This window comes from Ovis canadensis, chromosome 17, assembly GCF_042477335.2.
Source record: "Ovis canadensis isolate MfBH-ARS-UI-01 breed Bighorn chromosome 17, ARS-UI_OviCan_v2, whole genome shotgun sequence".
NCBI classification, from domain to species: Eukaryota; Metazoa; Chordata; class Mammalia; order Artiodactyla; family Bovidae; genus Ovis; species Ovis canadensis.
The window spans coordinates 68,603,761-68,631,276 of NC_091261.1; the positions used below are offsets into that span (position 1 = coordinate 68,603,761).

Here is a 27,516-nt window from a genome sequence, read left to right on the forward strand (position 1 = left end):
ACTTATTTTGGGGGGCTCCAAAATCACTGCAGATGGTGATTGCAGCCATGAAATTAAAAGACGCTTACTCCTTAAAAGGAAAGTTATGACCAACCTAGATAGCATATTGAAAAGCAGAGACATTACTTTGCCAACAAAGGTCCATCTAGTCAAGGCTATGGTTTTTCCAGTGGTCATGTATGGATGTGAGAGCTGGACTGTGAAGAAAGTTGAGCGCCGAAGAATTGATGCTTTTGAACTGTGGTGTTGGAGACGACTCTTGAGAGTCCCTTGGACTGCAAGGAGATCCAACCAGTCCATCCTAAAGGAGACCAGTCCTGGGTGTTCATTGGAAGGACTGATGCTGAGGCTGAAACTCCAATACTTTGGCCACCTCGTGCGAAGAGTTGACTCATTGGAAAAGACTCTGATGCTGGGAGGGATTGGGGGCAGGAGGAGAAGGGGATGATAGAGGATGAGATGGCTGGATGGCATCACTGACTCAATGGACATGAGTTTGGGTGAACTCCGCGAGTCAGTGATGGACGGGGAGGCCTGGTGTGCTGTGATTCATGGGGTCGGAAAGTCAGATACGACTGAGCAACTGAACTGAAGGCCTCAGAATAATAGTTTAGTAAATAGTAATTTTTTTCCATCTGATTATGGTTAGATTCTGACTTTCTTGCTTACCTTAAACTGTAAATGCTCTTCATTTTCTTTAGAATAACAATAACTAATAACAACAACAAGGATTTACTGTATTGCCTAAGGAACTATGGGTTTCCTTGGTGTCTCATTGGTAAAGAATCCACCTGCAATGCAGGGGACGCAGGTTGATCCTTGGGTTGAGAAGATCCCCTGGAGAAGGAGATAGCAACCCACTCCAGTATTCTTGCCTGGGAAATCCCATGGCCAGAGGAGCCTGGTGGGCTGCAGTCCATGGGATCGCAAAGAGTCGGACACAACTGAAGTAACTTGAGTACATACACAGGGAATTATATTAAATATCTTGTAATAAAGTATAATGGAAAAGAATAAAAAGTGGATATGTAGACAGTGTATTAAAAAGTGGAGACATCACTTTCCTGACAAATGTCTGTATAGTCAAAGCTACAGTTTTTCCAGTAGTCATGTACAGATGTGAGAGCTGGACCATAAAGAAGGCTGAGTGCTGAAAAATTGATGCTTTTGAACTGTGGTGTTGGAAAAGACTCTTGAGAGTCCCTTGGACAGCAAGGAGATCAAACCAGTTCATCCTAAAGGAAATCAACCCTGAATATTCATTGGAAGGACTGATGCTAAAGCTGAAACTCCAATACTCTGGCCACCTGATACGAAGAGCTGACCCACTGGAAAAGACACTGATGCTGGCAAAGACTAAGGACAGGAGGAGAAGCGGGTGACAGAGGATGAGATGGTGGGATGGCATCATCAACTCAATGGACATGAGTTTGAGCAAGCTCCAGAAGATGGTGAAAGACAGGGAAACCTGGTGTGCTGCAGTCCATAGGGTCTCAAAGAGTTGGACACAACTGAGCGAATGAACAGCAACAACAATGTACATATATGCACAGCCAAATCGCTTTGCTGTAAACCTAATACAATACTGTAATTCAACTATACTTAAAGAAGAATAACTAGCCAGCTATCACTTGACCTGTGTTATTTCAATTATCCCTCACAACAGGCTGTGAGGTTAAATCCTGATATTCCCATTTTAAAGAAGGGGATATTGAGGGTCAGTGAAGTTAATCAGGGTCCTAGAGGTCTTGTAGGTCTGCTCTAATCACATGAGCCCTTTGAAGGCAGAAGGGTAAGTTACAGAGACATGAAGCACGAGGAGGATTCCATTCTGGCTTGAAGACAGAGGAGGCCACAGGAACACACCAGAATGTGGTTTCTGGGAGTTGAGAGTGATCCCCAGCCAACAGCCAGAAAGAAAATGGGGATCTCAGTACTATAATCACACAGAACCTTGTTCTGCCAATAACCAAATAAGACTGGAAGTCAATTCTGCAGAACCTCCAACAGGAGCACAGCCTGGCCAACACGTTGATTCTGACCTCATGTGACCCTATGGAGAACATGGTCAAGCCCACCTGGCTTCTGACCTACAGAACTGTGAACTAACAAATGGGTGTTTTTCAGCCACTGAGTTGGTGGTAACTTCTTAGGCAACAGTTGAAAACTAACAAGGGTAGGAACTACGATGATCTCATGTTACGGTTGAGGAAGCGAGTCTGCAGGGTGCCACAGCTGGTAAATGGCAAAGGGCTTCTCAAACAGGTCTGCCAGACCCAGACAGTCTGACTTTTAACCATCGCGCTGTGTTCTCCATTTGTATTTGTGTATAACAATCTCCAACACAGATAGTTTAGTTGTTTTGAAAAGCAAGGTGGGAGCTATGTATAGAATATCACTGTTGGAAGAATGAGCTTGGGGTTCATTAGACAATGAACTTATGGTTGCCAGGGGAAGGATGATGGGAAGGGATTGTTAGGGAGTTTGGGATGGACATGTACACACTGCTATATTTGAAATGGATAACCAACAAGGACCTACTATACAGCACAGGGAACTCTGCTCAATGCTCTGAGGCAGCCTGGATGGGAGGGGAGTTTGGGGGAGAATGGATCCATGTATATGTATGGCTGACTCCCTTCTCTGTTCACCTGAAACTATCACAACATTGTTAACTGGCTGTACCCCAAAGTTAAAAAAAAAGAATATTACTGTGTGAAAATATAAAGATGAGTAGGAAGAACATACACATTGGTTGGCTTGTATGTGGCGGAGTAGCTATAAAAAGATTCAAGGATGGTATGATTATTTCCCAGGAGGAGAAATGGGTGTCTGGGGGATGGAGAGGGAAGGAGACTTTTCACCATATATTGTTTTGACTTCTGAACTCTGTGATTATATAACCCGTTTAAAAAATGGTGTTCTCAATAATGAGAGGAATGGGGAAAAAGTTGAGAGACATTTGAATAGATGGAAGAAAACATTCTCAAAAGGACTCAGAATGACAAATAAACTGGTCTGTAGGTATATTAATTTCCCAGGGATGCCATAACAAAGTACCACAGATGGGGGGCTTATACAACAGAAATTTATTTTCTTACAGTTCTGGAGGCCAGCAGTCTGAGATCAGGGTGTGAGCAGGGTTGGTGCCTTTTGAGGGCTGTAAGGGAAAGGCCTGCTTCCTGCCTCTCTCCTGTGTCTCTATGTTGTCTTCTCTCTGTGGGTGTCTGGGTCCTAACTGCCTTTTTATAAGGACACTGGTCATATTAGATTAGGGCCCACACTAATGGCTTCATTTTAACTTCATTACCTGTTTAAAGACTCTATCCAAATACAGCCACATTCTGATGTACTAGGGCTTAGGACTTCAATATATGGATTTGGTGAAGGGACACATTTCAGTCCATAAAATGAACATTTAACCCAGGGTTTCTCAACCCTGGCACTCAACACTGGGGACTGGATAATCCTTGGTCTCAGGGCCTTTTCCTGTGCTCTGTAGAATGCTGAGCAGCATCTTTGCTCTCTACCTACTGAATGCCAATACCACCCTCCCCGCAACCAACCCCATTATAACAATCAGAGATGTCTCCCGAGGGACTTCCCTGGTGGTCCCTGGTTAAGAATCTGCCTTGCAATGCAGGGTACGTGCGTTTGATCCCTGGTTAGGGAACTAAGATCCCACATGCCATGGGGCAATGAATCCCATGCACCATAACTACTGAGGCTGAGAGTTCTGCAGCCCATGGGCCACAACTAGAGAATCTGTGCACCCCAATGAAAGATCCTGCATGCTGCAACTAAGACCCAACGTAACCAAATTCATCAGTATTAAAAAACAATATCTCCAGAAATGACCAAATGTCCCCCTGGTTGGGAACCCCTTCTAGTCCAGCTGTGTGGGCAGCTGGGCCAAGTACAGCTGGCTCATTGAGAAGTTCTGCACTTTCATACACAGAAGCATGTACTGTGAGAGCCACAGCTGAGACCTAGGAAACCCAGCCCTGCCCTGGTGGAGACCTGTGTCTGCTTAGGAGGGGAGTGGAGAGGGGAATGGCTGACCTCCAGGAGGGAAGGTGATTCAATCAATGGGAAACCACTCAGAGCAAAAGTGCTGGGTTCAGGGCCCAGGAAATAGAGGGATTTTAATGGCACCAAAAGCCTCATGAATCCTCTCAGCTCTCACATCCAAGAAAACCACCTTTCCTGCTCTTGTCGGCTCTCCCCTGTACTTAGAGACAAACCACTGGGCTGAAAGCTCGTGGAATCTCGCCCTCTGGAAACCTCTCATCCGGGGGGATGGCTATCCAGACTGCACTAGGAGTCAGTTACGATGATTTCAGACATGGGAAGGGCTTTCTCTTTCCTGTTCCGATGGGAAAAGACAGGAAGTTGGTCATGTACTGTGTTCTTTGGAGAAACAGCTTGGCTAAACTTTTCCTTGTTTCTGACATTGCTAGTCCTATTAACCACCCAGCAACTGGACACCCACTCTTCTACCTTCTAAAAACCTTAACGGGATAAAAATGACCATTTCAGACGTGAGGAAGCTGAGGGCTCCAAAGAGTGAGGTCACCTGTCCAAGGCTGTAGAGGCAATAAGTGTCCGGGAATCAGGATTGGAACCCAGGTTTGCTGACCCTACAACTTCTCATCAGGTCAGCACTGACTCAGCTGTCAGTAGACTACCCATGCGTGAAGTCGCTTCAGTCATGTCCAGCTCCGTGACCCCATGGACTGTAGCCCACCAGGCTCCTCTGTCAATGAAATTCTCCAGGCAAGCACATTAGAGTGGGTTGCCATGCCCTCCTCCAGGGGATCTTCTCAACCCAGGGATCGAATTTGCGTCTCTTACATCTCTTGTATTGGCAGGTGAGTAATTTACCACTAGTGCCACCTGAGAAGCTGGTAACTAGGTTTGGGTTAGGTTAATACAAAAGCAAGTTTTACTCGCAGAGAATAAGGGAGTGCATGAAGGCAAGGAAGGCGTCTTACTCATTTTTATATTCTCAAGGTCTAGCACTGCCTCTTTAAGCAAATAAGTTCCAAATAATGTCAGTGGGATTGAGGAGAGAAAGGGGAGGTGGCTGGGGGGGAGGTGGCTGGGGGGGGCGCGGGCAGCAGCAGACCTGGTTTTAACCTCCCGATAGGAATTTAACATGAGGCTCTTCATTCAGCCCATAATACCTACGGTGTGTTTCCTATGCATCAAGACAGACTTGACAGTCTCCATCCTCGTGAGTCTATACTCGAGTAGCAGAGGGAGAAAATAAACACAAAACAATTCAGTCATTGCAGATACTGGTACATGCTAAAGGAAGAAATAAAATGGTGATGGGATAGTGCAGGCTGGGGACCACCGTCAGGGAGGTGACAGAGTCTCAGAGGGAGGGACACTGGAGTGACAGTAGAATGATGGCAATGGGACAGCCACGGACACATAGGGAAAAACCTCCTCAGGCAGAGGGGGCAGCAAGTGCAAAGGGCCTGAGAGGGAAGGTGCTGGCTGGTCCAGGGTGAGCAAGGGAGAGGAGAAGGTCATGGGTGATGAGGTCAGAGAAGTGGGTGGCAGTCTGACTGGGCAGGGCCTAGATGTATGGGTTGTATAAGTTATCTAGATTTACGATGGCAAGTGGCTGCTCTAGTCATCCGGCCAGGGTGATGGTTTGGGCTGAGGTTACAGATGGGTGGTCACCATTGTTAACCCCACCTCCCTTCTTGGCTGGCCAATGAGCCTGGAGATCCTGGGAGGCCCAGGTGTGAGAAGATCCCGGACAGACCTTCCGGAGGGTCTGCCTCCCCACATGTCTGGAGGCATGTGGGGATCGGTGGCTCATCCGGGCTCACACATCAGGGACTGTGGGGCCATCAGGCAAACCCAAATTCCAGAAGCCCTTCCAATACAATGATTATAATATTAAAAACCAACCCACCCTCTCAGTGGACGGCATGGAGGCGCAGGAAAGAGCATCTGTGTTGTGAGCCATTAGGGTCCCTGACAGATGTGTGCCTTCCCCCTCCCCCCACCAGCTGCAAATGAAGACCCATCCTTTTCTTCTGCCCAGACAAGGATTGATGAGGATTCGGGAGAGCACTCAGACAAGCAAGGAAAGGCTGCGAACCTTTTCCAAGCCTGCAATTTATCTTGAGGAGACTATTCACATCACTCCTTACAGGCTGGATTCTGCTCTGACCTGGCACATTAATCTCGCCGAATAAAATAATAATAATCAGAAAAAGGGAGTTGGATAGTTGCCAGGGAGGCATTAATAACTGTTGCCCACACCTCGGCAGTGCAGAGAAGGGGTGCCGAATCTCATCCCCGCCCCCTGACCCCCAGCAGTGCCCGTCGAAGAAGAAGGAAGTAAGGAAAAGTTTGCCTGAACCTTGGGGGAATTTTCTAGAGATGGTGTATGGGGACATCATTCCTCAGCCAACACAGGAATTTCCCCAGGCAAATGCCGAGAACTTCCCTGGGAGGGAATGTGGTCTAGTGATTCAGAGCGGTCCTGGAATCAGACCGCCTGAGTTCAAATCCCCACTCAGCCATATATAAGCTGCGTGACTCTGGGCCTCTTCTTAACTTCTCACTGGGTTTGTTTTTTCCTCTGGAAAACAGGGATAAAACTAGCAACTGCTGGGAATGTAAAATGGTATAGCTGCTATGGGACATAGTGTGGTGGTTCTTTAAAAAGTTAAACACAGAATTACCATATGACCCAGCCATTCCAGTCTTAAGTATTAGAAAAACTGTTCAGAGAGATCCTTGTGCACAAATGTTCAAAGCACCACTATTCCTGATAGCCAAAAAGTGAAAGTAACCTGAATGTCTATCAACAGATGAATGGATAAACAAATGCTGGTCTCTCCACACAACGGAATATTATTCAACTATAAAAAGAAATGAAGTGCTGTCATCTGCTACAATGTGGATGAATCTTGAAAATAAGATGCTAAGGGAAATAAGCCAGACATAAAAGGTCACATAATGTATGATTCCATTTATATGAAATGCCCAGAAAAGGTAAATACATACAGATATAAAGCAGATTGGTGGTTGTCAGAGGGAAGGGGGAGTGACTGAATGCGTATGAGGTTTCCTTCTGGGGTGATGAAAATGTCTTAAAATTAGACAGAGGTGATGGTTACCAGTGAATGTACTGAATGTCATTGAATAACACACTTTTAAATAATTACTGGTTAATTTTATGTTATGTAAATTTTACCTCAATTTTTAAAAACCCACGAAACAACAGCACTTGCCTTCTAGAACAGATGTCAGAAGAAAATGAATTAGAGCCAGGCCTGGCCCCCATGAAGGCCTGACTCCGTATCAGCTGCTCCTATTGCCGTGGGTATTATTATGCTGGGGTTTGCAATCTCTGGCAAGTTATTTAACTCGGTGTCTGCGCCAAGCATGCAAGGAGATACCAACAGTATCTACCTACCAGGATTGTTAAGATTAAACAAGACAATGTCTTCAGCAGACTGTGAACTCCATGAGCAAGCGGATTTTTGTCTACTTTGTTCACGGATATACCCCTGTGCTTAGAACAGTGCCTGGTACACAGCTGGCATTTAGCAACTGTTCTTGAACGAATGGCAGTGCTTAACTTAAACACGGCCTGGTTCCTGGTGGTTGTTCAGCAATGTTTAGTTGTATGTATTACTATTGGTCTGGCGGCTGTATTTTTTGAAGGCCCCTGCGTGTTCCTTTCTAGCACAGGGAAGTGAGTACTACTTTGCCTTGCAGATTTTGGTGTCTTCACAACAGGGTGTCTGGACATCTACCAGACATGAGAAGTCTGAGCTGAGCTGAAAATGGAGTCTAAGCTCTCACTGCAGTTAAGAGGAGGTGATGACAGTTAGTGTAGCTAGCTAGACAATCAGCTTATCCACTCACCCATCCACCTACTTACCTGTCCATCCTTCTAAATCTCCATCCAAATATCCATCCATCCATCTAAATCTCCATCCATCTATCCATTCAAATCTCCATCTGTCATCTAAATATCCATCCATCCATTCACGTATCCATCCAACATCCAAATATCCATCCATCCATCCATCCACACAATCACTTGATTATCCATCTATCCACATATCCACCAACCTTCCCAGCTATCGATTCAATTCATCCATTCACCTATATAGCCATTCGTCCATCCATCCACTCCCCATATCTACATGCAATGAACATTTCTGAGTACTTATCAGATGCTGGTGATCTATCAACAAAGAAACCAGATGCATTCATTTCCTGCTGTCACAGAGGTTACAGTTGAGCAGAGCAGGCAGACAATTAAACAAGCAATTATGGTCAGAGTGGTGAGTGCTGGAACGGGGGAGCACAAGGCATTAGGAGAGCCCCAGTAGGGTCTCCATCCCTCATCCCAAGGGCAGGAGGACGTCCAAGAGGCTGTGATCTGCAGGAGGAGCGTGAATTAGGTAAGAGATAAGAAAGGAAAAAGGTCTTTGAGGTAGAAGGATCAGTGGGTAGGAGAAAGGGCAGCACAGAGCCGGCTCTGGAAGCTGTATGGGTTCGTCACTCAGCATCTCTGTCTTGAAGGTTTCTCATGGGGAAAATGGGACAAGAGCATCTGCCACATGTCAGATTGGGACTAGCTGGTGTATGGAAAGAAATGAAAGAAGTAGGGTCTGGTCTAGAGGTTCCTCGTCTGTGGATTCAGCCACTCTCATGTAGAAAATCTAAGGATGTGGGACTGTGGATGCAGGAGGACAACTGTAAGTGGCTTGAGCATCCGTGCATTCTGCTATCCGAGGAAAATCCTGGAACCAACCCGTCACGGATACTGAGGGGTGACTATATCAGCTTTTCATCTGGAAAGAGTTGATCATAATCTCTCTCTCTCTCTCAGAGGGGTGCTAAGAGCCTTACACAAGTCAAGACATAGAAAAGAATCTAGCAAGAAGCAGAACGTACGAGGTGATGAGTGACCATCCTCTGCCCATTTTCCGTATCTTTCTCCCATAGCTACTTTGAGGCAGAGCTTGGGCCCTGAAGCTGAAGTTCTGGGCTGGAGTCCCAACCCTTACCACGTAACAGCTGCTTGTCCTTCCGTCTCATCACCAATGAGAGAAATAGTATCTCTGGGAGGAATTGAAGAGGCTACAAAAGGAATTCATACATAAAGTGCTCATAGACCCCAGTTCAATTCCTGGGTCAGGAAGATCCCCTGAAGAAGGGATAGGTTACCAACTCCAGTACTGTTGGGCTTCCCTGGTGGCTCAGATGGTAAAGAATCTGCCTGCAGTGTGGGAGACCTGGGTTCAATCCCTGGGTTGGGAAGATCCCCTGGAGGAGGGCATGGCAACCCACTCCAGTATTCTTGCCTGAAAAAATTCCCTGGACAGAGGAGCCTAGTGGGCTATAGTCCATGGGGTTGCAAAGAGTCGGACACAACTGAGTGACTAAGCACAGCACAGTCTCAGGTTCACAGTCGGTGCTCAATAATTGCAAGCCACTGTTATTCCAGGCTGTCAGTGTTAAGCCAGCTTCCTTACATGCCTGGATTCACATCTCTTGCCTTCCACAAAGTGTCACAAATGCTATGAAGGAGAAGGCTCAGGGCATCTAGAAGTGACTGAACCCAAGAAGGGGGTTGTGGGAACTCTGTTTTGTGGCTGTTTGATCAGAAGCACAGGTGACAACCTGGGGCTTGTGACTGGCCATCTGAAGGGACAGGAGAAGTCTGGTGGGACTAAGCCCTTCTCCCATGGGATCTGATACTATCTTGAGGTGGATGGTGTCAGAACTAGATAAACTGTTGGACACCCAGCTGGTGTCAGAGAATTACATGACGTGTGGAAAACCCGCATATCTGGTGTCAGAGGTAGTGAGCATGTGTGTGTACAGAAGAAACACAGGAGTGTAGTTTTCCTACACACCTGGCCAGTGATTTGACCAGCTGTCACTCAAAACGAATGGTCAATTCCAACTTGCTCTTCTGCCAACCAAGGCCCGGGACAAATTTTGAGCTTTCTGACCTAATGATGATGTCTCTTCCTAACCCTGCCCAGTTCTCTGGATTACAATGATTATCCCCCAAGACCTCCTCATACCAACACCTGCTGCAGACCTTTCCCTGAGACGACACTGCAGAGAACCCTTGTCACCATTTCTCTTCCTGCAGCCACGGCAGGCATCACTCGTAGATCAGAGCTCTTTCCTCCTGAGCCTCAGTTACCCCTACAGAACATGCCACAGAAGCCATGACGAGTGAGACCTGTGAGAGCCACCCTTCCCTGGGAAAAGCAGGACCCAGGGCACGTTGATGTGCTCTTTTCCTTTCTCGGGAGAAATTTAGAAGAAAACTGCATCAAGGCCAGCTTTGCACAATAAGACTTAGGAAACGCACTTGGAGAGTAGAGACGTGACGGGAGGGTGATGACAATAAAGAACAATGCGCAGCTTCAAGCAACGATGAGAGGTGGGTTACCAGATCTACCAGCTCAGGTTCTGTTCATTTGATGACGTGACATCAGCTCTGCTCAAGTCCAACCTTGCTTTCTGCAGGAGGCGCACTAGAACCCCTGCATGATCGGTGTGATGGGGGCTGCCACCTGTGCCTACCTTGGACTTGACGGCCAGGATGATCTTGGGCAGGGCCACGACGAGGCACTTGAGAGCAATGGTGATATACTTGAGCACAAAGTCTGCGATGCCTACGATCCACAGCAGGTCGAAGAAGTCCAGTGTGTCCAGGTTGGGCTTCAGGAATATGAGGCTAGGAGAGGAGTCAGAGTGTCAGAGTGCTCACTTAGGACCACTGGCCCTTGGCAGCTCCTTCTACTCACTCTGGGAGCCTTGTAAATATTACCTGTAGAAAGAGCACTAAACTTTGAGTCAGACATCTGTGTTCTGTTCCTGAATATGCTACTATCTTGCTGTGTGACCTCGGGTGGCTATCTTAACCTCTCTGAGCCTCAGTTCCCCTGAGAGTTAAATGATGAGCTTGGCCTAGAACATCATAAGTTAAAATCCCCTCCAGTTTTATGGGTCCACAACGGGCTTCCACAAGAGAAACTGGAAGGAAGGGAAGGAGAGAAAAAAAGCTGACCAACACCATGAAGGAGGGAGAGAGAAGCAGGGAGGAAGGTTTTGATGTGTGACAGCGTGCTAAGCCCTTTACTCACTGTATCTTATTGTTCTGTGCAGTAAGCATTGTTTACCCTCACTTTATAAATGAGGCACTAAAGCTTGGAGAGGTAAGGTAAGTTACCCAAAGTCATACTGCATGCTAAGCATACGGGCATGAGTATCAGACAGACTCGAATTTGAATCCAGGCTTCTCCATTTTTTGAACCCTAGGCAAATCGTGTTCTTTCTATAAGCCTCAGTGTTCTCATCAATAAAATGGGAATCTTTCTGTCCCTCCTAGGGTTATTGGTGGGATTCGATAATAGACATACTACAGACTCTGCCAAGCAGCATTGACAGTGATAACCACATCTCTATGGGGCAGGCACTGTTATCTACCCATTTCGCAGACGAGAAAATGGAGACACAGAAAGGTAAAGGAACATGCAGATAGTCCTACAAATACGAAAGAACAGTGGTAGATCTGAACCCAGGTGTGCTAGCTACAATTACTGCCCTCAGTCCTTACTCTACGGTAGTGCTGCTTGGAGTGTGTAATCCCTCTTACCCATCCATGACCAGGTAAGGCAACCTCACACTCAACTTCTGTACTTCACTCACGGGAGACAGACAAACAGTCATTCTCAAACTGACCCTGGTCCATGGCCCACATGTGGAGCAGCACTGCTATCTGTCACCTCTGCAGATGATGTTATTATTCATGTTAATAATATCTTGGTTCTTTACATCATGCTGGCCCTACTCCACCTGCTGTATGTGTCTCAAGTCATTTCATCTTCCCAAGGGCTCTGATTGGTAGGCACTATGATTATCGCATTTTGAGCTGGGGAGTCTGGAGTTCTGTGACATCATGGAGCCCACAGTATCTCAGCTAGAATGTGGAGCTAGGACTGGAACCAGCACCCAAACCGTGCTGGGCCCCTTGCTTTTCTTTCTGCTGGATTAGAAGCTCCAAGGAAAGGCCACTCCGAGTCGTGCCTGTCCCCCCAACACAGTGCACACAGCCCAGACTGAGTGCTTTCTAAACTCTTCCCACATACTCTGCTGGGCTGGCAGACAACAGTGCAAGCTGAGGTCCCCTGATGAGAGCATTCTAGGAGTCAAATGGTCTGTTTTCTTACTTTTATTTTTAAAAGTCAATTTCTATTTATAATAAAGATCTTTGAAGAGCCAGACTATGGGCTAAATCAATGAAAATAATCTATTTTGGCAATCTCTCATGATACTGTCAGTGTCCTTCCACATCTGAGCCCCATCTCCATGGGATGCCTCGTCTCCAAGTCTGAGACGCACCCAGGTTACGATATGGGGAGAGGCGGGCGGCCCTGAGCTCCTCTCTTCGTCTCTGCTCTTGTCCCTCCCTGGGCATATCCCAGGCTGGCGGGCTGACTTTCACGCCCTGCTTCTCTGTTATGCATGCATCTCTGATTGCAAAAAAATGAAGATGTGCCTTCCACTTTCCACTTTATCCCAGAGACACCAATCTGTTACATTCACCTACCTGGGTTTTACTTCATCATCTTTGTGTTTTTCTGTTGGCTTTGACGCCGGAGAGATGCCAAAGTGTTTTTCCACAGATTGATCACTACATCCACTTATTTCTAAGATACACTATGAACTTTAATGGACGGATACATTTTATTGTCAGTTTTCCACCCCATTAGCCACCACCACCAAAAGGTATAGTAATTCATCATAAAACAATAACATCATGACATGATTAGGACATATCAAATGTTGCACAGTTTGCCCAGTAGTTTCTGCATATTATAATATTTGGCCTCTGTAATCATTAGCCTGTTCAGGTGGGTAAAGCAGCAATTAACTTGCTCCCAGTTTCACAAACACAGAAACTAGGGGAGGTTCAAAAAGGCTCCACTATCTGCCAAAGGGCATAAGCTGGTATGTGGCAGGACTATGACCTTCTGGTAATCAGACTTCAAATCCTGGGATGATTCAAACTTGCTTTCACCTACCAGGACTAAGGTTCATTAAAAAGGGTTTCATTAAGCCTCAGTTTCCTTACCCGTAAAATGGCAACAGCAATACCCTGCTCACTTGGAAAGCAAAGTAAGATAATGGCTGTTGGTATCACAAACACACTCCAGACCACTGACATCAAAAGGGAAGGCGCTCTATTGCTTTTCCCCAAGACGCTCTCTTTCCCTTCATCTGCTGCCAGTTTGACTCAGCCCTGGTCTGATGAGGGCACAGAGGTCTGGGCCTGCGAATGTGATCATGCCCAGAAAACAGCACAAGCTGGAAATTCATCCAAGGTTCTGGGAAACTCCATCTCCTCTACCCTCCACCAGGACCTTGATCTTCTGGGCCAGGCAACTAATGCAATGTGTGAGAGGCATGTTGATGCCTTGGAACGAATTCTCCAAATTGCTTTTATGCAACTTTGGGTGGCCCCAGAAAGTGGTGAAACTGCTTACTCCTCAAAGTCCATTTTGAAAACAGATGGACATAATCTGAAAGCTTGGCTTGAGTTTCAACCCTGTACTAGAGACCATCACTGGCTAGTCCTTTCCCCTTGTGCACTAGGTGGTCAGTAGAAAATGCAAAATTATACATGAGGCTTGCATCCTATTTCTGCTCAAGAATTCTGCTCTAGGCATGTGTGCACCTAATAACAGGGTGGGATCTGAAGGTTACAGTGTGACTGAGGGCTACTATATCATTCTCCAACGAAGGGGGTGTGGGTTCCAAGTGCAACAAAGCTCCCCACTTTCCCACTGAGGGTCAGACTCTTCTGCTCACCTGTTATACAGCTGCTGAGAACTGAATGTGTAGAGCACATAGAGGGTGTTCCCCGCTAGAAAGGCCAAGATCCACAAGATGACCAGCACCGACCTCTTCTCCTGGAGACAAAGCAAGAGATCTGTGGGGAGGCTGAAATGTCAAAGGTACACCTGGCAGAATATTCTAGAATGCTCCCCAACAAGGGGCAAATGTTCCCTTTCTCAAAGGTTTGGAGGAAACACGGCTAATGGTGAAAGGAAGGGTGTTGGCATCTTTCCATCCCACTGGAACCTAAGCAATGGTTACAGTGGAGGTAACAGAAATGTGTGAACTTGCTTGGAGAACTATCCAGAATCAGAAGGGCACCATGGTTAGCAAAACTGATTCTGGAGCTGGATGACCTGGCTTCAGATCCTTGATCTGCTACTTGGGAGCTGTTCAACCCTGGGCAATGACTTAAACTCACTGCATTTCTCTTTCCTCACCAGCTAAAAGGGTGCGTATTATATCAACTTATAAAGTCGTGAGAGCTAATGTACATGAACCGTTTAGAACAGTGACTGCCATACAGGAAATGTTAGTTCACATTTACTGTTAGGGACTGAGGCACTGAGAATTTAAGCAACTCTTGCTCAAGGACACATGTTTTAATCACTTTTTTTTTTTTTGACCACACTGTGAGGCATGTGGAGTCTTAGTTCCCTGGCCAGGGTGCGAACTCGTGCCCCATGCAGTGAAAACGTGGAGTCCTAACCACTGCTCCGCCAAGGAAGTCCTTTAGGGGCATTTATTTTAAGGTCCAGTGCCCTTATTCAAAAGTGAGGTTTTGTTAAGGTTTAAGTAAATGTGACAAATATAAACATTTAGTCGGGCACAGGAGCGTGTTTCAGGGTCACTAAGTGGCAGGACCTGTTATTCCAACTTCACAACCCAGCACTCGATTCAGATTGACAAGTCAGAAATTGCTGTTCTAACTTATTCTGGTATGCACCTTTCCGGACTGACCATTCAGCGTAGGGGCACGTTTGTAGGACTACAGTCAGCTTTGTACACGTCGACGTCAAAGCCCTCTGCAATCCAGCAATCCAGCCCAGTTTCTCTTTCTTCAGACTTGTTTCTGATTCGTCCCCAGGAAGACAAGCTGGGAAACCTTCTCAGTTTGTTTTCTTAGTAGTCTCTCAGCCTGAGAGCAAACCTAGGAAATTTCTAGAGGATGCGTAGAGCAGGGTGTTCCCGCCTGTGCACCCTGGGATACAGAATCAGACCCAGTGCTGTAGATTCTCAAAAGCCTATCTCTTCCTGGACCAGGGCAGCTGCATTGCTGGAATAAGATGAGGTCATAACTTTCCCAGTGTAACCTTCCCTGTGGTTTCGGTAAATGCTCCAGTCTCCAGACACAGCTCAGTACTTCACCCACTGTTACAACACACATTTCCATAGAGCAGACAAAATAAATGCATCTCCATCCACCCATTATTCCAGGAGTGGTCAAGGTTAACGGCTCGAGAAACCACCTCCAACCAACCAACTGCTCTTATCAATGTGATTAATCCACTCGGCAGCCCTTTTTATGCCAATAAATAATAGATTCCAGCTCAATCCCCTGTAAATCTGAACCAAAAGTAGAAGAGAGAGGGAATGAGCAATGCCCTGAGAAGCCAGACTCTGGAGGACAGGTGGGGTAGTTCTCCAGTAGTCAGCTGAGATTCCTAAACCAAGAGTCGTGTAGACCTACTGCCACTGAAATGTGCACACATAGGCAAAACATCACCTGAGTCTTCAAAGGTGCAAAGACCCCAGAAACCTATTCATGGATACAGGCATTCCCTTGTCCTTACAATTCAAGTCAAGGCACCCTGAAGATGTTACTGCATCTGAGAAAGAGAGAGCCCCAACAGCACCACTATGACACTGAACAACCTGCTCTTTTTTACAGGTCATTTAAAAAAAAATCATTTATTTATTTATTTGGCTGCGTGGGGTGTCAGTTGAGGCATGTGGGAACTTGGTTGCATCATGTGGGATCATTTGTTGTGCAGCACAGACTCCTTGGTTGTGGCCATGTGCAGGTTCAGCTGTTGGGGCCTGTGGGCCCAGCTGCTCCATGGCATGTGGGTCTTTATTCCCCGAGCAGGGATTGAACCTGTGTCCCCTGCATCACAAGGAAGATTCTCAACCGTTGCACCACCAGGGAAGTCCCAACTTGTTGTTCTAATAGCAACAGAAAGGGGTTGGCGTGAAGAAGACGAGACTGAGGGTCAAGAAGAACCTCTGGCTCCATGCCCTACTCCTGACTTCAATGTTTAAAATAAAGACTGAGCTGGCATTTTCACCTCATGGAGGCCTAGGTGCTTCCAAGAAAGCAGATGACCCCAAAGCAGGGTCAGAGAGGATTGTGGCTATGATAGGAGCCCATGTGCTGCAGAATACACAGGCTTGTTAAGGAAAAATAGCTAAGTTGTTCCTATGAGCCAGGTGCTGCACAAAACACATTCCACACACCACCTTGCTTAATTCTCTCAGTGGGTGAAGTGGATGTGGCAATTCCTTGCCCAGAGGTGGCATCTGAGGATGAGATCAGTGAGGTCACCCCTCTAAGGGCTTGCAGGAGGGTGGAGAGGCTGGGATTTGAACCTGGGGGAGCACAGGCTCTGGGCACAGTGCCTGGATTCATATCCTGACACCATGCTTCGCACTGGCTGTATGGCCTTAGGCAGAAAACTTAGATCTTAGCCAAGAAATTATGGGCCACTGTTTCCTCATTGGAAAAATAAACTGTGATTCTGCCTGCCTCCCAAGTTGCTGGGACGGATCTCCCAGACGAGCTGTGAAATGGGTCCAGCACTGTGCTGGACACATTGAGTGCTCAGCAGGTATCAGAAGGCACTGGGGATGATGGTGGTGAGACCCACACAGCCACCCAGAAGTGCCACTGGGGTGGCCTTAACCATGAGGGTGGGTTGGAAATGAGTTAACTGACTGAATGTCAGGAGGGTAAGGGGACTGGGCTAGGGGCATGAGAGGAGAGGCTGCTCTTGGAAGGGAGAAGGGTGGCACATCTGGGACCTCCCAGGGTAGGAGGCAGAAGAATGACTCCCAAAGGTGCTCCTGTTCTAACTCCCGCAGCCTGTGAATCTGTTCGGTTCCATGGTGATAATGGTTGCAGGTGGAATTAAGATTGCTAATTAGCTGACCCTGCGTTGGGGAGAGTTTCCTGCATTATCCGCGGGGTTGGTCCAAATAATCCTAAGAGCCCCTGAGAGTGGAAGAAGGAGACAGAAGAGCAGAGTCAGAGGGGGATGTGTCTATGGAAGGATGTTCACAGATGCAATGTGGGTGGCCCAGAGGAGGAGAAGGGGCCAGGAGCCATCGAATGTGAATGACTGCTAGGACCTGGAAAAGGTGAGGAAAGAGACCGTCCTCCGAACCCTCCAGAAGGAAGACAGTCCTGTGGACACCTTGATCTTAGGTTAGGGGGATCCACTTCAGACTTCTGACCTATAGAACCATGAGGAACCCATTTGTGTGGTTTTAAGCCAATGAGTTTGTGGTCATTTGTTACAGCAGCGCTGGAAGGTTGATTTGCCAGGTGACTCACCTTTAGAGAGACCTGTTCCCGGAGTGTGGAGTTGGCATAGGCGAAGGTGCTGGCCATTCCGATGCACACAGCAATGCCTGCAGGGCAGAGGAAGGGCCAAGACCACCGACTTAGATGTGTCAGGTCTGGCCTGGGTTACTAGGGACATGGGACACATACCTGCCCTCCTCAGAGTCAACACACCAACCACAGAGGAGAGAGAAAATCCCATCTCTGGGGCATTTGGGCTGCCATGTATATTGCTGGGAACCTCGAGGCCCCTGACTTAGGGATGGGACTGAGGCCACTGGGGGGAGGGTATTTTATAGGACCAGTTAGCATGGGCTGTGCAGTCTGGTAAGATCTGGGTTCAAATCTCAGTTCTGCCACCTTCTCTCTGTGTGAGTTTGGACTAGTCACTGCCCCGCTCTGAGCCCAGTTTCCTCCTCTGTAAAAACAGAATAATAACAGGACTGAACTCAAGGAGGGATACTGCTTACAGTGCACAATCTCTAGCAGTTTCTGTTGTTGCTGTTCAGTCACCAAGTCATGTCTCACTCTTCGCGACCCCATGGACTGCAGCACGCCAGGCTTCCCCATTCTTCACTAACTCCGGGAGTTTGCTCGGACTCATGTCCATTGAGTCAGTGATGCTATCTAACCATCTCATCCTCCGCTAGCCTCTTCTTTTGCCTTCAATCTTTCCCAGAACCAGACTCCTTTCCAATGAGCTGGGTCTTCGCATCAGGTAGACAAAGTATTTCTATTTTCAAAAAGAATCTGAGGCATGTTATTTGTAATAAAAGCATATGTAGCAAAAGGCCACAGCACCATAAGAAATGGAAGTTTCATGCTAAAAGGGAAAAGAATTCCTAGCTGACAGGAAAACACAACTTTTGGAGAGGGGGGAAAAGAACGGAGTTTTATTCCACAATTTGCTAAGCTACAGTCAGAATTCTCCCTGAGCAGGGATTTTCAAATCCTACTTTTTGTTCCTTGTGGACAGGATTCTGCTTTTACACAATGTACAGAATTTCCCATGCTTGCAGTTCACTTTTACTTTTTAAATAGTACATGTATTCCATGCATGCTTCCAGATCTACTTTATAAAAGATGAGTTGCTTTCCTGAAAACATATAAAATCAAAATCAGTAACCCCACAATCCCTTCTTATACTCTTTGATCAACTGAACAAACCTGACAACTGAGAAAGAATATGACCAAACTTGGGAAGAAAACTTGGTGGCAAGTTTGCTGGAATTCAGGTAAGAAGAAACAGGCCAGCTTCTGTTTCTAGGAATAAAAAGGAAGGTGGAGAAGGGCATGGCAACTCACTCCAGTATTCTCGCCTGGAGAATCCCATGGACAGAGGAGTCAGTGGACTATACAGTCCATGGGGTTGCAAAAAGCCAGACCTGACTGAGTGACTAGCACTTTCACTTTCTTTCATGAAAAGGTATAGGTGTACAGTATAATCTTTATGTACATTAGGAGAAAGGGGGGACGGAGAAAGGAGGGGCCTGCAAAGGTTGAGGCTCAGTAGCTTGCAAAGTTTAGAAGCAAGGGGCAGAACCTCCTGCTTGAAGCTTTGTCCATAGCACCTGGGGAAAGGGCTCAGACACCCAAGAAGGGGACCGGCACCATTGCCACAGGCGCCTGAGTCCGGCTGGTGCTAGACTTGGAAGGAGGTGCTGAAGGGCCCAGAAACCAGTGCGTACGCGATTATAGAAACCAAAAAAGCCACCATTTTTTAATTGGTCAAAAAGAAAAAAAAGGAAGGGACTGATATGGTAGCATCCCGAAAAGGAAGGAGTGACCTGGGTCAGCTGGAACATACCAGAAAGGGGCAAATAAGACACAAATGATGGCCTAACCTCTTCTAGATATTTCTTGTGGGATGTACTAGGCTATGTACTAGGCTATGAGATAATTTGTACTGTAATTTCTACCATAAGATAAAAACAATAGCCTAAAACTCTCCAGGACACAGCAACACCATGATCTAATACCAGTAACAGAAATAAATAGCAGTGGGCCAGAGACCACGTTTATTGAATGCTAAGTATGTGTCAGGTATTATGCTAAGTACTTCATGAATCATTATTTTACTTCCTAGTAATGGGCTGTATCTATTGAGCACTTGCTATGTGCAGGATTCCACATTAAATATTTTACAGGTACTAACAATGAATATAATAAAGATGATTATCTACACTTGGACAGCACTTCTTCTCTGCCAGGCACTGACCTATGGGCTTAACACATGTTTACTCATTTAACCTTACTCAGTCTTATGAAGGCAGAAGCTGTACATATAATAGTATCTGTAACACACCGTTATAGTATATGCGTATCTATGATACCTACATAATAGCATATGAAATAGTACAGCTGTTCCTAACCTTTCTGGTACCAGGAACTGACTTCATGGAAGATAATTTTTCAATAGGTCAGGGATGGGGGGAATGGTTTCTGGGTGATTCAAGCACATTACATTTATTATGCACTTTACTTCTAATCTAATGCCACCGCCGAGCTGACAGGAGGTACTGTTGCTCGGCCTGGAGGTTGGGGACCCCTGAATAGTACAAATACTATTTTAATCCTCATTTTATGGACATTGGGACTAAAGCACAGAGAGGTTAAATAATGTCCCCAGCATCACACAGCTAGGAAGGGGAAGAATTCAGGTTCAGACCGGAGAAGTCTAAACTCCTCCACGCCTTCAAGTCACCCAACCAGCTGAAAGTTTCTATCACAACCCTTGCTGGACAGATGAGGAAACAGGCTCAGAGAAGGCTAGTCGACCAGGATTTGAACCCAGGTCTGAAGCGGAATCCTGGCCTTTAAAGGACTTTGCACCATGAGGACCTCTACTGCCTGCCCTTGGCACTTGGGATGGAGACCCCCAACCCCTTGGGTTAAGTGGCAGGCATTGACCCCCGCATCTCCCCGACACTCACCGAGCTTATGCTGGAAGCATAATTTGGCCAGGAGGATGAGGATGAAGGGCAGCCCTTTCTGGAGCCAGCAGATCACAGCCTTCAGCTCTGACAAGGCTGGGGCTGGTGTCCCAGGCTGCTCATCGCCTGCCTCGTCCGAGTGTGAGCGGTGGTCCCCACCCACGTGCTGCAGCAGGGAGCCCCCGCGGTGGCTGCCGTGGTGGAAGTGGTGGTGGGGCTGCCGATGGTGGTGGTAGGCGCCCCCCTCGCCACGACCCCCACCTTCCTCCCTGGATGCCGGCATCTGTAGGAACACGTCCCCACCACCAGCTGCGGCCCCCAGGACCAGGCTGGACGGGAATGGGGTGGTGGGGAGGCCGCCTGCCGGGAGGCCGGATAAGCCCGAGAAGAGCGCTGGTGGGGAGGCCGCTTCCGCCTTCAGACTCTCAAAGACGCCACCTTCGTCCACACTCGCCTCGGAGCTGAGCGCTTGGCTGCGATTTCTGGACCAGTCAGGCAGTGGAGGATGGGGGGCAAATGACAGGATCAATAATGTTATGGGCTGAATTGTGCCCCCTCCCCCAGGAAAATCATACATTGACACCCTAACCCCCAGTACCTCAGCATGCAATTGTTTTTGAAGAAGGGTTTTTGCAGAGGTGATTAAGTTAAAAGGAGATTATTAGTGCCAGCCCTTGTCCAGGTTCCCTGGTGGCTCAGATGGGAAAGCATCTGCCTGTAGTGCAGGAGACTAGGGTTTGATCCCTGGGTGGGAAAGATCCCCTGGAGAAGGGCATGGCAACCCACTCCAGTATTCTTGCCTGGGAAATCCCATAGACAGAGGAGCCTGGTGGTCTACAGTCCATGGGGTCGCAAAGAGTCAGACATGACTGAGCGACTGACACTTTAATCCAATATGACTTTTGTCCTTACAAGAGGAAATCTGGACACAGACACAAGAAAGGGTGGATGATATGATGACACAGGGAGGAGGTGGCCATCTGCAAGCCACCAAGAGAGCCTCAGAAGAAACCAACCCTACTGACACCCTGACCTTGGACTTCCAGCATCCAGAACTGTGAGAAAATAAATTTCTGTCATTTAAGCCACCTAGTCTACAACACCCTGTCATGGCCAGCCCTTGCAAATTAATACAAGTAATAATAGCAATAGGGTTATAATCTTTACTGAAAATTTCCTATGTGCCAGATACTTTTTCCAAGTGCTTTTCATTAAATTAACTCATTAAGTCTTCCTATCAACCCTGTGAGTTAGGTACTAATAATACCCCCATTTTACAGATCAAGAAACTGAGGCACAGAAAAGAGTAACTTGTCTAAAGTCACACAGCTGGTAAGGGGTGGTACAGAGAGATTCAAACCCAGAAGGCTACCTCTAGAGTCTGCTTTCTTAACCACTTTACTTCACTGAAAAGGGAGCGCAGGGTCCTACGATTCGAGAATAACCTCAGGAACTCAGGTTCCCCTGGCTCTGTCATCTCCAAGTTCAGTGATTCCCAGTTCCCAAGAGGATCCACCGTGGTTACAGCTGATATTTGGAGGGTGGCAGAGAGTAATGGGAAGAAGACTTAATTGGAGAAGCCCAGGTGTGAACCCTAGCTCCACCCTTCCTAGGGCTCTTAACAAGTCTACACTTGGTTTTCTCACCTGGAAAATGGGTATAAACACCGTTCATGCATAGAATTCCTGGGGATCAAATTTATCTGACACTAAGTAAATGGGAACTCTTATCTCTATCCCTATGCCAAATCTCCAGGGCCAACTGCCATTTCTAGTTCCAAGCACAGCCTCTTGTACTGAAATCAGATAAAGCATGCTGATGCTCTTTCAGAGCCACTGCCAGAGGAGCAGAGAGCCTAGAGTTACTCTTCCAAGAATGCAGAGTCTTGAACTGGGTGCCCTTTCCCATAAACACCAGGCCCCAGAGCCCTGGATGTCATGTCTTCTCTTGGACTTGTCCTTTTCAAATGGAATCAGTCCATAGAACAGGTGGAACTGATTAGTTTAATGTGCTGTGTCAGTGGGAAGGGCAAAGAGCCACCCTCTTCCTCCTCCTCTCACCCCAGAAGAGGGCCCCCAAGGCACCTCCACAGACCCCTTCAGTATACCTAAAACACCCAGAGTTTACTCCAAGTGAGAGCTGACTTCCACTCATCCTCTGGACTCCGCAACCCAGGGCATACAGTAGGTGCTTAATAAATGCACGGCAGCTATCACCCAGGCACGAAATGGCCACTGAGGGAGGCTCCAGGGAAGGTTTTACACTGCCTTCACACTTGACCTTATATAAACTATCTCCCACTCAGAGAACAGGGTGAATAAAAAAAAAAAATCCAACATATATTCAATTATTTCACTATCCCACTACAAGGGCTTCCCATTCTAAATGCTTTCCTGCAGTCTCAGATAAATCCCATAGTTAGGGACTAATATCATTCCCATTTTATAGATGAAGAAACTGAGTCCGTTAGCACAGCACACAGACTCAGTCTCAGAGAGATGAACTTGCCAGACAGCCTGGATTAGCTCTGGCCCATCCCAAGCTTGGGATGATGATAAAGATAATAATAACTAACACCATGGCTATGATCCTCAAGACGCCTTCAGCTTTTTCTGCACTTTAAGAAGCTGACCTGAGAAAGCAGGAGTCCTGGCAGGTACCCACAGAGGCCACCCTCTCCCCCACTATCTCACCACGTGCCCTTTTCTCACTACCCAAGCGCTTCCTACTGGAGGGCCTTTGCCAAGCCCAGCCCCTTCACTGGTTGGCCCCACCAGGAAACCTACACTGATCCATCAGATTTCAGCTAAAACTCTCTCTTTCTCGGGGCAGCTTTGCCCACCTCCCAGACAATGACAGTCTCTTTGCTCTCTGTCCTCACTGTACCCTAACCTCCTATCATCCAGGCACAAAATGGGACTGATCATAGTTATTTTACTCCTTACCTGTGACTCTCAGCCCTGCATGTACATTATAATCATTCAGGGGAGTTTTTGAAAAATACAGGCCTTGGACCTAGTGTTGACCAACTGAATCAAAAATCTCTGGGGTTGGACAGTATACCACAAGCTATAACGCAGGACACTGATTTGTTTACATGGCCTGTTCTCCTACTAGACTGTAAGCTCCTTGAGGCCACACACTGTATCTGATTCACTTCTTTGTTCTCAGTGCCCAGCCAGCGGCATAGACCAAAGCAGGTGCCTCGGACATTAGAAGATGAAACAGCTAGATAAAACCCAATCAATGAAAAAGAAACACTTAGAAGTATACAAATTCATTGAAGTTATAATATTAATTCTAACTTGAAAAAAAATCTCTGGGGTTGGGTCGCAGCACCTCTATTCCTTCAGAGCCCCCAGGTGATTATAACATGTACTTGGCACTAAGAATGGTAATTCAGACTGGGCCCTGCTCCATAAAGACCATGACTGTCTGCCCTCCATTGGATTGCCATGACCCAGCACAATGCACCTGGTACACAGAACATGCTCAATAAATATTATTTGAAAGAATGAATGAATAAGTTACACTAAAGGCTCTGAGAAGGCCTGCAATTGAAAACATTAACTTTGTTTAAACCTAGTGTTTCCCAAACTTATTTGATCACGGGATTATTTTCCTCCACAGAAAACCTACTCACATCTTGAAGAACATCTGTTAAACCCGGCAAGGGAGATTCTGATCTGTAGAAATCTTGGGACTGGCTTCACCGGCCTTACAAACTTGACCCAGGGGTAAGTTATTATAAACCACCAACTTTATGGCAGGGCAAGGGAGGGAACTTGAAGATGGCTATCTATTCCCCCACCTCCCATGGCCCATCCCTGCTGGCTCCAAAAGCCCAGGAAATGTGTGGGCCTAGTTTCTTGAGCTTGGGATGATGATAAAGACAATAATAACTAACACCATGGCTATGATCCTCAAGGGGCCTTCAGCTTTTTCTGCACTTTAAGAAGCTGAACTGAGGCAGCAGGAGTCCTGGCAGGTGCCCACAGAGGCCACCTTCTCCCCCACTATCCCAGGGGCTCTGGAAAACCTCCTGCCTGCCTTAAGCTCGCCAGCACTCTGAGCTCACTGGGCTCAGGGGACCTCTAGTACAACCAGGGAAGGCCCAACCCACCAAGGGCCTTTTTATAGCTGGCCTCCCTTCCCTGGGCCTTTCCCCAGCATGCAGTTGAGATTTCAGCCTAAATGGGAAAGAATAATCCTTGGGGGAAGCAGAGGGTGAGCTTCCAACTTAACTACTTAAAGGCTAGAATGTGAAGCAACCTGGAAGAACAGTGAACCCATCAAAATAGGAGATAGCTGAAATGTAGAGTCTCAAAGCACATACTTCGCAGAGGTCAAATTGACTGGGGCCTGAATCTCAGCCCTGCCACTTCTTGTCTGTGTGACTTCAGGTATCTTACTTACCTTCTCTGAGCCCCAGTTTCCTCATTTATAAAATGGTGATAAAAACAGTCCTGACGTCCACTGGCTAATATGAGGGTGACATAGGAAAGTATACAAGTCACAGTGGCCATTATTTTTCTAGTGTCATCTCCGCCCCCAAAGACCTCACCATTCATTTAAAAGCGGAGAGCAGTTCTGTCTTTGGAGGCTGGAAAAAGCTCCAACGGTGCAGCTTATCAAACATCCCAGGTGCTGTGTTTCCGTATTTTCACTCATTCACAAGCAACCCTGAGTTTTGTTATCTGCCATTTATGGACGGGGGAACTAAAGCCTAGAGGTGAAGGTGCTTGCCAAAGGCACAGAAGTGGGAAGTGACTGATGTGGGATTTTGTCGAAGGGTTATCTGACTAAAGGAGTTTTTCCCCAGAGAACAGGGAGGATTCATACAAAACTCAGCACTGGCACTGGTGAGTACTTTGTGATTTTGCTGTGAACCTCAGAGTCACAGGGGACTTGAAATAGGAAAAGCTTGGTTGCCAGCTCCTTGGGTGTATATTCCAGCATGGTGAGAGGGCTGGGCCAGGAGACTGTCACAACCTGAGAACAGGGCCCCACAGTCTGTACTCTTTTTGGCTTACGTAGATAGAAATCCTAGTTCATTAGTGTTTTACCTGTTGTTTTCTTAGGTTCTGTATTTGTCTATTTGGCATCTGCTCATTATGGGGCTTCCCTGGTGGCTCACACAGTAAAGAATCTGCATGCAATGCAGGAGACCTGGGTTCGATCTCTGGGTCAGGAAGATCCCCCTGGAGAAGGAAATGGCAACCCACTCCAGTATTCTTGCCTGGAGAACTCTACACATAGAGAAGCCTGGCAGGCTACAGTCACTGGGGTCGCAGAGAGTCAGATACAACTGAGTGACTAACACTTTCATACACACATTATAGGGTCAAACTAATGGCCAAACTTGTTTACAGTTTCCCTGTGACCCAGAGCCTATATCCCCAACTGTCTCCTTTATCTAATTCACATTCTCAGCCAATATTTCCTCTGCCTCAAATCACCCTGGGCCAGGTACCAGACAGCTAGAGACCACTCCTATAGCATAGAGGCCACCAACATTATTCAAACTAGTCAATGCTATGCTGTTTCCTCTGCCCTGCTTTACTTTGTGTGGAAAACACAATAAACGCTGTGACCTATGCTTTCCCTTTGCTCCTTTCTGTCTCCTGGCTGACCCTGGTGCTTCCCCATGTGGCCCTGCGTAGGATGGGATGCCCTTTTCTCTTGGGAAGTGCAAGCAATAAAAATCTTCTTTCAAGGTCATCAGCCTCTCCATGTTCCCACCCAGACACCTCTATAAATTAAAATCTCCTGGGTGCAATCATTGACACAGTCAAGTGGTCCACTGGCTGCACAGGCTTTGAGAATTACCGTAAGAGCAACAGCAAGCTGTTGTGTGTTGAGGATATGAAGTCATCTTTGTGCAAAGCAGTTTCCGATCAGATCTCCTCCACCCTTCTGACAAGTAGCCCTGAGGAGCAGGTAACATTCAATCCAGTTTTGGGTCGTCCCGACCACCTGAAGCTCAGAGCCTCGGATGGAATGAGAGTGATGCCTACCTTTCAGGTGGAACGTTTTCTGTGTTGCTGCTGTGGCGTCTCTGCATTTTCCTTAAGACCTAAAAGTCAACACAGGCATGAACCAGAGTCTCCCAACATTCCCAGCACCTAGATTGCCATGGTAACTATAAATAAGTACTACTCATATCTTATATCCCTAGAGCTTTCTGACATTTTGCAAACTGGGTTTCAGTCTGGTATGTCATTCAACCCTCAAATCAACTTTCTGTCCCCTGAGGAAAGTGTCATTCATGGATGAGGAGGATGAGACTTGAAGGTGGAGGAAGTCTTCACAGGAGAGGAGAAAGAAGTGAACTATAAAGCAAAGAGGTGCTGGAGGAGGTGCAGTAGACAGACATTTGGGAGACACAGATCCTGGACTGGTGCCACCCTTAATTTGCTGTGTGACCCTGGACAAGTCAGTAACCTCTTGGTGGCCTCAGAGTCCCGATAGGTTCAAAGGGAGAGGGGTGGAGTGTCTGAACCCAGAGCTTCCTTCCAGCCCTCACATTTGGTAATGAAGATGCGAATCCCCATGCAGACACGTCACCTGGTTCACTGTGAGGAACCACATGGACTTCAGAACTCCATGTTGACGACACCTCAGGTGGGCATTCAGGGTTCCAGGTGGGGATGTGACCACTGGATTCCAGAGAAAGCAGATCTCTCCCTCTTCCTTCTCTCCAAAGGGACACAGGAGCTTACCAGAGATTCCAAACCCTGGATGGCATAGAATACTTAAGTGACTAGTCCATGGGATGCCTTGAACCTAAGAGGTCTTAGGGCTTCATGGGGGGGTGGCTATAAATAGATGGTTATGTTGCCTCCTTATCCTTTGCTAGCCTCCCATTGATCCCTCATTGGTATTCCTGAGGACAGTTATGATCTGAACATATTTTGCCCTATTGTCAAACTCTGAGTCCTGGCTGGGAAATACAGACATGTTTTAGGGCCTCCAAAGGTGACCCACTGTAACCAGAATAAAATCAAAGTTCTGTTCCTGGCCTGCAGGCCTCACCTGTCCCCAACCTCACCTGCCTCCACTCTCCCTTTAACCAAGCCCCTTCAATCATACTGGTCTTTTCATTTTTCA

The 27,516-nt window shown here is 47.1% G+C and overlaps 1 protein-coding gene across 6 annotated transcripts in view; it reads right to left on the reverse strand.

Annotated features, from left to right (window-relative positions):
• RNFT2 (ring finger protein, transmembrane 2) overlaps positions 1-27,516 on the reverse strand; it is a 61,918-nt gene that overhangs the window by 31,458 nt on the left and 2,944 nt on the right. For 2 of the 6 annotated variants that reach the window (XM_069558645.1, XM_069558644.1), the window contains exons 2-7: positions 26,974-27,143; positions 26,424-26,482; positions 20,407-20,888; positions 17,465-17,541; positions 13,885-13,985; positions 10,594-10,747 (exon numbers count right to left, since the gene is read on the reverse strand). In XM_069558645.1, coding sequence (XP_069414746.1) covers positions 10,594-10,747; positions 13,885-13,985; positions 17,465-17,541; positions 20,407-20,888; positions 26,424-26,482; positions 26,974-26,997 — 897 coding nt within the window. In that variant the 5' untranslated portion in view covers positions 26,998-27,143. Of the gene's footprint in view, positions 1-10,593; positions 10,748-13,884; positions 13,986-17,464; positions 17,542-20,406; positions 20,889-26,235; positions 26,336-26,423; positions 26,483-26,932; positions 27,144-27,516 lie in introns of all 6 variants that reach the window. The other 4 variants (XM_069558647.1, XM_069558646.1, XM_069558650.1 and 1 more) reach the window with 3 other exon arrangements.